The sequence below is a fragment of the Oncorhynchus kisutch genome, linkage group LG3 (assembly GCF_002021735.2).
Source record: "Oncorhynchus kisutch isolate 150728-3 linkage group LG3, Okis_V2, whole genome shotgun sequence".
NCBI lineage: Eukaryota > Metazoa > Chordata > Actinopteri > Salmoniformes > Salmonidae > Oncorhynchus > Oncorhynchus kisutch.
Window position 1 is genome coordinate 31,342,279 of NC_034176.2, and position 12,755 is coordinate 31,355,033.

The 12,755-nt window shown below is 41.3% G+C and overlaps 1 protein-coding gene across 1 annotated transcript in view; it reads right to left on the reverse strand.

The window, feature by feature from the left end:
- Window positions 1-718: 718 nt before the first annotated feature.
- The window catches only part of LOC109880552 (LIM domain kinase 2), a 33,845-nt gene continuing 21,808 nt past the window's right edge, over window positions 719-12,755 (reverse strand). Inside the window, exons 7-16 of the mRNA XM_020472753.2 lie at window positions 12,201-12,415; window positions 11,875-12,061; window positions 9,623-9,709; window positions 8,634-8,765; window positions 7,838-7,894; window positions 5,488-5,553; window positions 4,331-4,508; window positions 4,155-4,210; window positions 3,795-3,952; window positions 719-3,530 (exon numbers count right to left, since the gene is read on the reverse strand). Coding sequence (XP_020328342.2) covers window positions 3,326-3,530; window positions 3,795-3,952; window positions 4,155-4,210; window positions 4,331-4,508; window positions 5,488-5,553; window positions 7,838-7,894; window positions 8,634-8,765; window positions 9,623-9,709; window positions 11,875-12,061; window positions 12,201-12,415 — 1,341 coding nt within the window. The 3' untranslated portion in view covers window positions 719-3,325. The remainder of the gene's footprint in view (window positions 3,531-3,794; window positions 3,953-4,154; window positions 4,211-4,330; window positions 4,509-5,487; window positions 5,554-7,837; window positions 7,895-8,633; window positions 8,766-9,622; window positions 9,710-11,874; window positions 12,062-12,200; window positions 12,416-12,755) is intronic.

Consider the following 12,755-nt stretch of genomic DNA (forward strand, 5'->3'; position numbering starts at 1 on the left):
GTGGCTGGTCTCAGACCATCCTACAAGTGAAGAAGCTGGAGGTCCTGGGCTGGTGTGGTTACATGTGATCTGTGGTTGTGAAGCCGGTTGGACGTACTGCCAAATTCTCCTAAAATTTTAATTTATCTTATAGTAGAGAAATGAACATTCAATTCTCTGGCAAGTGTGGACATTTCTGCAGTCAGCATGCCAAATGCACGCTCCCTCAACTTGAGACATCTGTGGTATTGCGTTGTGTGACAAAACTGCACATTTTAGAGTGGCCTTTTGTCCACCAGCACAAGGTGCACCTGTGTAATGATCATGCTGTTTAATCAGCTTCTTGATATGCCACACCTGTCAGATGGATGGATTATCTTGGCAAATGACAATGACATAATTTCACTAACAGGGATGTAAACAAATTTGTGCAAAAATATTTCAAGAAATAAGCTTTTTGTGCATATGAAACACTTCTGGGATCTTTTATTTCATCTCATGAAACATGGGACCAACACTTTACATGTTGCGTGTATATTTTTGTTCAGTATATAATGAAAGGCTTATTCAACTTTTCAACTGCCGTTCCTTCACCTAAAACAAAATTGCACTACACATTCTTGTACCACGGAAAATGTTAAACTTGTAAAAACTGTAGGTACAGATCTTTTGTTTTGTCTCATGGGTTTCATAACCATGTCTAAAAACAATTCAATAATGATGAGACGGAAGACAGAAATGCAGTTCAAACATTTATATAGAACGTGATTATCTCAACACATACATCCCCCATGATGCTCTGCTGCACAATCCCAATTCACCACAATTCTCTCAATTTAAAATGTGATTTAGCTGAAACCTGCTATTCCTGTTAAGAGAATGAGTCATGCTCACTGGGAATTAAATTAGACTATTAGAGACGCAAAGTTACACAAAACCACCCTCTAGTGGTCATCTACCTCCATTTACAAGGGGAGGGGAGGATTTCGGTGTGTGCCACTGAAGTAAATAATGTTGTTTGTAAAGTTAGCACCATAGGCAAAAATAAGAAACTGCTTTCAAAATGGTATTGTTTAATTCATTAAATTAATTCAACACTATGGTGATATAAATGGTGGTAGTGATAGTGGTTACAATTTGTACAAGTCAGTACCATAGAAAGATTATGCTATCAAACAAACCTCAAAGTTTATTACATCTTCATATTGTACCAAATGTCTAAACAAAATATATAAATCCTTGATTCTCAGATAGATTCATATATACATTTCTTACAGCAAACTTCAAAAACAAATAAATCCAGTTTTTTTTTTTTATACAAGTCACTTTTTAGTAAGTTGTACAATGCCTTTGAGAGCAGAGCTCCATTTACTACACATGTTCAGTGTCTAAACAGCAGCTGAGATTCTGACACACATACAGAGCTGTGTTGAGTAGTCATTAAAGCCAAGTGCAGTCCAAATTCTGTTTTTCCTGTGTTTTGAATAATTGTCCTACAGCTGCTGAAATGAACACGTGATCAATATCATTTCCTGATAGTTGCTGGTTGAAAATACAATCTATACAGAACCTTCTAATCAGCAGGTTTGCATGGGTGAGAGTTTCAGCTTTCCATGGTGACATCATGCAGTAAATTGGTTAAATTAGTTCTAAACCTCTGCCAACAACAGCTAGTTTTCCTCTCCCCACTCAGACCACTCCCAGACAGTTCTAGCAAAATTCTTGCTTGAGAAATAGTTTTGCTAAAAAGCTATTTTTGCCCATTTTAATGGAATTATAGTACAGTAAGGTACTTAATTGTTACCCAGAAATGATTTGATATTGATATAAAAACGGCTGCATTGGGCCTGTAACATCAAGCACCAGGTACCGGTCTGGTTCTGAAAGTGTGCTAGCTTAGCTACATGTGAAAACAACCGTATTAATTTCATTCTATAAACTCCAAATCAGTCAATAGCTCTAAAAATCCCCAAATCACAATTCAATTTAAAATCTGTCCATGACTGCAAATGAACAGATAAACAAAGTCATATGTAGTTAATAAAGTGGAATGAAAACATTTAGCGAAGAAAATCTATACACAACCATTACCACACTCTACAGTAACTTGAAGTCGGTAGATGCCCCATAAACCCTCCACTGACAAAGGCATCAGCATGCTTTAGCTTGGCTGGCTAGTCGAAGTCGGCTAGGTGAACCAAGTGTGCTCGCATACTCCCTTAAAAGACCTTCGCTTGAAAAACAAGAAAAAAAGCGGCAATAGTACCGTTTGTCCATTTTGAGACGCAGTAGCCAGTATACACTTCATCAAAGTAGTCAGAATGAATCTAACTCAAGAAATCTGTCATTCATTTTGATGTTTTTGCTTAGAGATCTTAGTTGCACAATTTTACATCTAACTAAGATGTTTGGAGCTGTATTCCTTAATGACAAAATTTTCATGAAAACGCGTTGTCTCTCATTGAATGACAAAGACTTTATTGAAGAATCCCTACCTTTGACCAATCACATCTGAACACCTGAAGAAAAACCTCACCGAATGTCACAAAATGTCATAATATATATATGCACAAACTCTTCCGAAATGTTTTGGCTGGAAAGCATGTGGACGCCTTAAGACTAAAGGATGAGTGCACATGATTACACTTAACGGTTGTAGAGTGGATCTGATTCCATCAGTTTGAAAGTTCTCTCTAAGATCAAGGACCTCAGAGAGTCACACCTCAAGGTGAAGCACTGTTCAACAACTATTTTTCTGGTCGGTGAGCTCATAACATTCATTTGACACAGCTCCACATATTTCTCTGACTGATGTGACTTGGCCTCCTCAGAGAGTGTTTGTTTTGTCCTTAGACATGTCCTCCTGATGGTTAACAAACTTCACTCCAAACTCCCTGCCTTGCGTTAACTCTGAGCCAGTCATCAATCAAGCCAGTCTGTCACACATCTCTGTTTTCTCTGCTGCTGCCTGCCTGCCTGCCTGCCTGCTGAAGGAGTCTTCTCATGGACTGGGTCTCATCTCTACATTCCACACTCAGCAAACTTCAACTTTAGACCAACCACAAAAAAACAACCCAGTGAAAAACACAACAGCTTTCACGTGGGGATTGATATTAAATGCTGTGGAGAGATCACTCTCAATATGATTCCTCATTTTATAGAGACAGTGCACCACATAACATGTTCTGGTAGTATGGTAAAAATAGATGTGTACCCTGCATTTCCTGGTGTTTTTTTTTTTGTCCAGCTAGCTCAGGGTATCCAGTTCCCAGATGGCACGAGTTAGGTCCGTCTTCCCCACTCCTCATCCAGTGCAGCAGTCCAGACGGTGGTCCTGGAAGGTGGGCTAGGTGCGGTTGTCAGCCAGGCTGGGATCCTCAGCAGGGGCTGGCGTTGGGGGTGTGGACTGGGACGGAGAGGAGCTGTCTTTGGGGGGGTGGAGTCGACACAGTCTCTGGTGCAGCTCTTCCAGTTCGGCTGGCAGAGGGATGCCCATCTCCTGGTTGAGGTACAGGGCTTCGAAACAGTCCTCCAGCTTCTGGGAGGCAGGCCTGGGGAGGGAGTGGGGGGAGACACGGGGGGGGGGGGGGGTTAGAGGTTACAACCAGGAATGTAGCTAGGCAGGCAGGTCAGGATGAGGGACTGTCCCTGGGAAGGCAGCCTGAGCCTTTGAGCCTTCAATTACAGAATGTTTTGTAAACATGCCTACTATAGCTGTTGTCACTAGCATACAAATATAATCTAGATAATACAACAGATTCAACTGTAATACATTACTCAGAGTGAAAAGCCATAAGATACTGTATAAAACTCACCGGTTTTCGGGGATGAGGTCACAACAAGCCACAGCCAATGCAAAGAAAGCTTGTGGGCAGTCATCAGGAAGGAACTTCTCCATGAACTTGTCTACATTGAGGCCAAAGTCATAGGTCCTTGGAAGGCACTCTGGGTCAGCATTCACCTGCCCAATAATCTACAACAGAGAGAGTTAAGAATGGATCCACACTCCAGATTACAGTATCTGACTAACACTGGACAAATCAAACTGATGAAAATGATACTGAAGCTATATTAGCCTAACTTTGAAGCACAAAATGTATCCTTCAATTCAACATACAGCTCATAGCCTAATACTGTCAATATAAAAAGCAAGACTTTAAAAATGGCATTCTTACCTCACAAAGCACAATTCCAAAGGAGAAAATGTCCACCTTTTCATCATAGCGTTTACCTGAGGATGACAAAATAGAAAGTTTTAATTAACAGACCAGCATAGAGTGAATAAAGACGTGTTGAAGTGACTGATCCGTGTGATCCACAGCTCCACGCTGGGTCCTCCTGCTCTGCTCACCGTTCAGCATCTCTGGAGCCATCCAGTAGGGGTTCCCCACCACTGTGTAGCGCTTCTTACGATCAATGCGCCTGAACACTCTTTTCTTATTGGCCAGTTTCTCTGGGGGAGGGTGCTTGACCTTCTCCTCCACCATGAGCCGGGATAGGCCGAAGTCTGCCACCACCACTGTGTTGTCCTGAGGGAGGACAGGGGTCAGAAGTCAGAGGTCAAGAGCATATGAAGTTTTTTTTATTTTTACCTTTATTTAACCATCTGACTTCTGTGAAGTCAGTTAAGAACAAATTCTTATTTTCAATGACGGCCTAGGAACAGTGGGCTAACTGCCTTGTTCAGGGGCAGAATGACAGATTTGTACCTTGTCAGCTCGGGGGTTTGAACTTGCAACCTTCCGGTTACTAGTCCAACGCTCTAACCACTAGGCTACCCTGCCGCCCCAGTGGCAATGTAATAGGTGTTTTGTTCATACCTCAATCAATATGGGTCAACAATAAAATAAGATTTTTCAATGGATTTTGCTTGTTGTATGTAAAGTCATTGACAAATAAATTTAAAAAAAAAATCACAATGCAATATGACCAGAAATGTGTATCAAATTTAAACAATGAGTTGTCTTCCTGTATATAACGTCACTGAACTGAGACAATTATACAGATGCCACCTCAATGGAAATAACAGACAAGACTCATTACACCTCATTGAGTGTTGCCATACAGTGAAAGATCTGTGAAGATCTATATAAGCCTGTACTTTACTACTTACACAACATGTTGTTGTAAATTGTGTTTGGCTGCTACAATAGAACCTAGCTCTACCGGACCCTGGCCTGTATCGACAAGACCGCACTGGCTCAGTAACAGACTCCTGTCACAACAACAAAACATGCTCTAGAACACCCTGCCCCCAGGCTCATCAGAAACAAGAACCTACGGTACACCCAAGTACGCCCAAGGTACATCTAGCTTTAACTGTTTAGGAACACTTTGGTATAAGAGAGAAACAATGACTTCATGATTCATTTGAGATAATGAGTCTGGATTAGTATCTTTATGGTGTCTCTGTAAATTAAAATCAGGAAAATTGAAAGGGATCACTGCTCCTCTATACATCCATTTCAGAGTTTGCATGCAATGTACAATTCAGGACAGGTCACCTACCAGTTTCACCAGGCAGTTGTCAGAGTTAAGATCTCTATGGATGATGCTCATTGAATGCAAGTAGGCCTGAAATAAAGAAAAAATATGAGTCAAACAAACCAATCATCCACAAAGGGAAGCAAACACGCCATATCAGAGACAGAAACCTCATCATTTGACAATTCCTTAAGTGAGAAAATATAAATGTGTTTTTGTTGCCCCACATAGTTGTGTTTCTGTGGTGGAACTGTGGAAAAGGAAATAAAATTAGGATTACTGTCAGCATTGAGCTGGTCTCCAGGGAAACATGCCACTGTTGGCTAAGACAGACCGTAAGGTCTCTGGAGCATATGATTGGTCACTGCCCAGCCCCAACCACTCCAGTATAACCCATGAGCAAGGGCAATCCCTGCCTCAAGTAGGCAGATTTTAAAATATTGATGTCACAAATGTATAATTTGCACAGTTCTTATTTAAATATGTAATTATTTATCACCTTGTGTAAAGGGGGGATATACACTACCGTTCAAAAGTTTGGGGTCACTTAGAAATGTCCTTGTATTTCAAGGACAAGCTATTTTTTTTGTTGTCCATTAAAAGAACATCAAATTGATCATAAATACAGTGTAGACATTGTTAATGTTGTAAATGACTATTGTAGCTGGAAAAGGCAGATTTTTAATGGAATATCTACATAGGCGTACAGAGGCCCATTATCAGCAACCATCACTCCTGTGTTCCAATGGCACGTTGTGTAAACTAATCCAGGTTTATCATTTTAAAAGGCTAATTGATCATTAGAAAACCCCTTTGCAATTATGTTAGCACAAATGGACAAAATGTTTAGCTTTTCATTCAAAAACAATGACATTTCGAATTGAACCCAAACCTTTGAACGGATATGTATAGTATTCTGCAACAAAACATGATTATTTGTCTCTGAAACGAAACCGTCAAAGGCTAGATTTCAAACAAATACAGTGCCTTCAGAAAATATTCACACCCACTGACTTTTGATGTGCTGCAGCCGCATTTAAATTGTATTAAATGAACGGCCTCCTGGGTGGCGCAGTGGTTAAGGTGTGCCACCAGAGACTCTGGGTTCGCGCCCAGGCTCTGTCGTAACCGGCCGCGACCAGAAGGTCCGTGGGGCGACGCACAATTGGCCTAGCGTCGCCCGGGTTAGGGTGGGTTTGGCCGGTAGGGATATCCTTGTCTCATCGCGCACCAGCGACTCCTGTGGCGGGCCGGGCACAGTGCACGCTAATCAAGGTTGCCAGGTGCACGGTGTTTCCTCCGACACATTGGTGCGGCTGGCTTCCGGGTTGGATTGTGTATCGGAGGACGCATGGCTTTCGACCTTCGTCTCTCCCGAGCCCGTACAGGAGTTGTAGCGATGAGACAAGATAGTAGCTACTAACAATTGGATACCACGAAATTGGGGAGAAAAAGGGGATCAAATTCAATTTTTTAAAATTAAAATAAATCAAATAAAAAATAAATTAAAAGTATTAAATTGAAATGATGCGTCACTGGCCTACACACACACACACACACGACACCTTAAGCCATATGGAATTATGTTAAGACATTCTTTTATAAAAAAAAGAAATAGATTATATGTACAGCACTTTGAGATATCAGCTGATGTACGAAGGGCTATATAAATACATTTGATTTGATTATATTATAATACATTTAAACTCCGTTACAGTTTAAAGACTGATCAGAGAAAACGGAGGCTGGATCAACAACATTGTAGTTACTCCACAATACTACCCTAAATGACAGAGTGAAAAGAAGGAAGCCTGTAGAACAGGGATCATCAACTAGATTCAGCCACGGGACAATTTTTGTTCTTGAGCGGATGGTCAAGGGCGTGTGAATACTTATGTAAATGAGATATTTCTGTATTTAATTTACAATAAATTTGCCAAAATTTATAAAACATGTTTACACTGTCATTATGGGGTGTTGTGGGGGGGAGGAAAGAACATTGATTTAATACATTTTGAATTTAGGCTCTAACAACAAAATGTGGAATAGGTCAAGGGGTATGAATACTTTCTGAAGGCACTGTACATGTCTGTTATTTAACAACCTCATTCCATGATTAGATGGGGGGGTGGGGGGGACGACGACTACACTTTCATAACTTCTTTAAACATTAAAAGCTAGTTTACAAACATTTCTGTAAATGGATACATAGCATTTTGGAATTAAACACTTCAGGTACTGTACCTTTAAATGCATTGTGTTAAACTACCACCATACATATTGGAGGCTAGTCCAGCTGAACAAAAAGCAGCCAGTGTCTATATGGACAGTGTTTACCGCTAATGGTAAATATCCCTGGAAGGCACCAACTCACCATTCCAGAAGCAATACCTTTAGCGAAGCTGACCCTCTGCTCCCATGGAAACTGGTCCTATAACAACCCAGAGAAGAAAGAACTAAATGAATAGGTCTGCTGGTTGACATGCCAGCCAAGCCCACCACTGAGCCAACAGCCTTTAGCTGAGGTCAGTGAGTCCCAGTCCCACACAGCACAGGCCCATAAAAGGAAAAGTTAGATTTTTTTTTTTACAACCAAATCAATTTTTTATGTAAATGGCATTTTAGGGTCCAAACACCTTTTTTTTGCAATATCACTTGTTACTTACCCCAAACAGTGACTCACTTCCTCACCCTCGTTGTGCAGTATGGGGGCCCTGAAATACGTCCTTCAAGAAACGGCAAAACTCTCAGTATAGTGATGCAGGTCTTGAATATAATGTTGCGGATAAAGTTGGGAATTACACAATTTCATGTGTATAACATCTAAAAGACCCGTATCAATATACTGAGAGCTTTGCTGTTTCCAAAAGGATGTATTTGGGTGTTTTTGGAGCCCATCTACACATTTTTTACAGGCCCCTATACCACACAACAAGAATGAGGAAGTGATTCGCTGTTTGGGGTAAGTAAATAAAAAATGAAATCACCAAAAAGGTGTCTTAACCCTTCTATAACATATCATTTACATAAAATATTTAGATGTGGTTGTAAAAAATTACTTCTCCTTTAAGGAAAACACTAACAGCAGACCCAAGGCCAACATTAATGCTATTTTGGAGGAGTGGGAGAGCATAAAGAGAGTGAAGTGAATTTAACTAGTTGAAACACACCATGTCTCTAATGAAATCCTTCAGTGTGCCTCCCTCGATAAACTCGGTTATTAAATTAAGCCTCTTGTCCTTGTATAGCACGCCGATGAACTTCAACACGTGGGGATGTTCCAGACTCCTCATCACTTTAACCTGGGAAGAGAGAAAGAAAGAGGTATGTTTTCAAGATATGTTACTTTCAGAAATACAGAAATCATCCCCATATGACACATTTTGCATGATGCAAAATGCATCATACTGGGAGGATTTCTGTATTTTGAAAGTTATATATCTTGAAAACTTGATTGCTGACAAGCAAAACATTTTGGGACCATGTCAACAATGGACTAATGAAACAAATACCAAAATATAGTTTTTGGGTGGAGTTTTCCTTTAAAGCCCCCACCATGCAGTCTTGGTCATTTTATTTTCACTGTATGTCTATTAAATTCACTGGGTGTGTTTATTTAACGAATATAACGCAGAAATATATATTTTTCATTTATTTCCCTGAGCCTCCTTTGGCCCTTGAAATGCTCAGTCTGATCGTGTGGGCAACAGGAAAGAAATGTCAAGATATTTACATACACATCTCTGATTGGCTGATAGGATGGAGCCCACCCCCTTACCCATCTGTACAGGCATTGGTCTATTATAAGCAGATCAAATTGTGACGACATGTGGGTCAAAAGTTCCATCCCACCAGATCATAATTACTGCAATTTTTTTCTTCTTCCAAACAACTCTTACACAAGGGCATTATCATCATTTTCACAATTACATTGTGTTTATCACCACAGTAATCAGTTTCCACATTGGAGATATTTTATCTTTGCAAAAAAATCACAAGCTTATTTTTTCCCTCTGAGGACTGGAGCAAATGCATACAAAAATAATAAGGTTGGCCTAAAGGAATCCATCTATGAAGCAAATACAGGGACATTTGGCAAGCTCTCATTTGTGGGTATAATAAATCACGGCCCAATGTATAACCAGATTAGTCTACTGACCTCCTTTAGAAAGGTCTTCTGGGTCTCCTCATCACAGCGAATCAGCTCCTTCATCACCATCACCTCACCAGTGGCTTTGTGGGTCACCTGTTAAAATGGAGAAAAACAAAACACTGACATCTGTGTAGATATGAGAGAGTCATTTGTTTACTTGGATCCCTATAAGGTTTTGTGGAAGCAGCAGCTACTCCTAGGGTCCACAAAAATGAAACATGACAATAAATCACATACACTGACAGACATGGACATTCACACAAATTAAAAATAAAAACAAAGCAGAAAGAAAAGAAAGTGTGTTAGAGTGTGTGTTAGAGTGTGTGTTAGAGTGTGTGTTAGAGTGTGTAGAATAAGGCTGTAATGTAACAAAATGTGGAAACAGTCAAGGGGTCTGAATACTTTCTAAATGCATTGTATCTTCTGTTAGAGGAGCTTCCAATGGAGAACACTCTGGGTTCTATTAGAGAACTCTCCAACCATGGGATGGCAGGGAAAGCCATAGCAAGTGAGTTTCTTCAATAACAATTTATGATCATTAACATCAAAGGCTGCACTGAAATCTAACAGAGCTCCAACTATCAATTTCTTTTAACTAGGGCCAACTATCAATAACTTTTAACTACATTTATTTTAACTAGACCCCATTTAGTCGACTGGCCGATTGTTTGGTCGATAGGCTGTTGATTGAGATTTGTTTAGTCGAGCAGTCACAAAAAGACAAAATCATGGCATACCTGTCTCAGTGGATGAATCCATTGCGGAGGCCACAGGAATGGAACATCACTAAGACAGGCATGCGTGCCGCGAGGGTATTTATTTGCCTTGGCACACCAAGCAAATTTAGAAAATAAGTGAAATTGCATTGGTTTTCCATAATTGGCTACTCCTTTGAACCTGACACCGTTTGTGAGAGTATAGGCCTAGAGTATGTGTGAAGATAATGTGTAGGCCTATAATTTCAAATGTTGAGTCAAGAAGGGGAGTGTGGCTTCCAGATTGAACTATCCTGCCAATTGTTTAGTAGCTACTATATAGTCTCATCGCAACAACTCCCGTACGGGCTCGGGAGAGACGAAGGTTGATAGTCATGAGTCCTCCGATACACAACCCAACCAAGCCACACTGCTTCTTAACACAGCGCACATCCAACCCGGAAGCCAGTCGCACCAATGTGTCGGAGGAAACACTGTGCACCTGGCAACCTTGGATAGCGCGCACGGCACCCGGCCCGCCACAGGAGTCGCTGGTGCGCGATGAGACAAGGATTTCCCTACTGGCCAAACCCTCCCTAACCCGGACAACCCTAGGCCAATTGTGCGTCGCCCCACGGACCTCCCAGTCGCGGCCGGTTACGACAGAGCCTGGGCGCGAACCCAGAGTCTCTGCAGTACAGCACCCTTAACCACTGCGCCACGCGGGAGGCCCTACCCAGGTGATAGTTGATACCATGTTTCACTTTCATTGCAGACAGGCAGGCAGAGTAGAGAGATTAATGCGATTGAAGAACATGAACAAACCTGCATGCGTAGCCAATTTGATTTGAAGTGGCTATTTATTTATTTATATGAGGATATTTTATACCTGCAATATTTGTATTGTTTTTTAAATTGGTTTTACCTCGTTGTCAAAATAACAAAAACACGTTATTATAACTGAAATTAAACGGTTCCACAAAAATTTGCATATGAAAATCATAACTGGCACGCAGATCAGAAACAATTGTGAGGTGGGGGCTCTGATCTCTGGCTCCCTCAAGTCATGTGTCTTAATCATTTCATCAAACAGTGTGCTTAAAGCATCAGACAAGCGCAGTGCATAGTTGATTTTATTAAAACACACAGGGTGTGAATGTATGGAAAAATGCACATTTAAAAATGTAGACCAATCGATTGAGTCGAAAGAACAGATGACTCAATTGACAAATACTTTTTTTTTTAGGTCGGGACAGCTTTATGTTTAACCAATCAGCTGTTATCAGAGTCAGTGCAGTACACGTTGAGTGCCCTTCTCTATAAGCATGCTGAAATTCAGTAGTTAACTTGTTCTCTGAAAAATAGCATTGTATTTGGTCAAACAATTCTCTCCATCAGTTTACTAAGAACAGGCAGCCAACTGATTGGGCGGCTGTTTGAGGCAGCAAAGGGTGCTTTACTATTTTTAGGCAGTGGCTTTGGTTAAAGTTATAGCAAATAGGTATGGAAATACAGATTGAGATGTGTGTGGAAAAGATGTTGATTTTTGAGTGAAAAGCTGACCTTGATAGCCTGGCCAAAGAAGCCCTTGCCCAGCACCTCTCCATGGATGAGGTCACAGGGGCGGAAGATGCGATGAGAGCAGCTGCTGGAGGAGCGCAGGGATTCAGAGCGCCCGATGTCCCGGGTCAAGATAGGGTGTTCCTTAGGGGAGGCTGGCCCAGGGGACTTACAGATGCTGTTGCTACGCCTTCCATTAACGGAGAGGAACAAAAGTCAGTAAGACATTGATCAGGTTCTACTGGAACAAATAAATAACTTTGTATCTCTCAATTTTTGCCCCAATGCTTAGACTCTCTCTCTCCCAAGGTTGGCTGGTTAAGCTGTACCTTAGAGACCTCCTCTTTAGGGTGGCATCATCCACCAGATCTGTCCTCTCCAGGACACTGTCAGAGGGCGAAGACAGGCGCATGCGGGAGGTGGCGGGGACCCCCAAGCGGTTGTGCGAGGACCCCAGTCTGAGCCTTTCCAACCGCTGCCTGACTGGATCATACTCTATGAGCAGATGCAGCGTCTGACTGGTCCGATGAATGAGGTCCTCCACCTGAAATATAAATCAATCAGAATACATAATCTGCTAGGCCAAAGTACTCTCTGACATAGTAACATGAGCAAGCAACACTAATGAGAGAGGTATTGGTATAAGGCCTATACAGAACACAGGATGGAATTAGAACTAGGCAGGGTTCCAATGAGAAAAGGATCCTGATTCCTGACGACACGAAGAGCTAACTACATGACTTGCCCCTTGTTGCAAACAGGAATGGTGGGAACTAAAATGTAATTAGTGAATGCACCATTGGAATGAACATGGTTGAGTGAGGTGTGTTGTGAGATTGTGTGTTGGAGTCCTTTCAGATGCCATCCTCTCCCAGCTAAAGAAT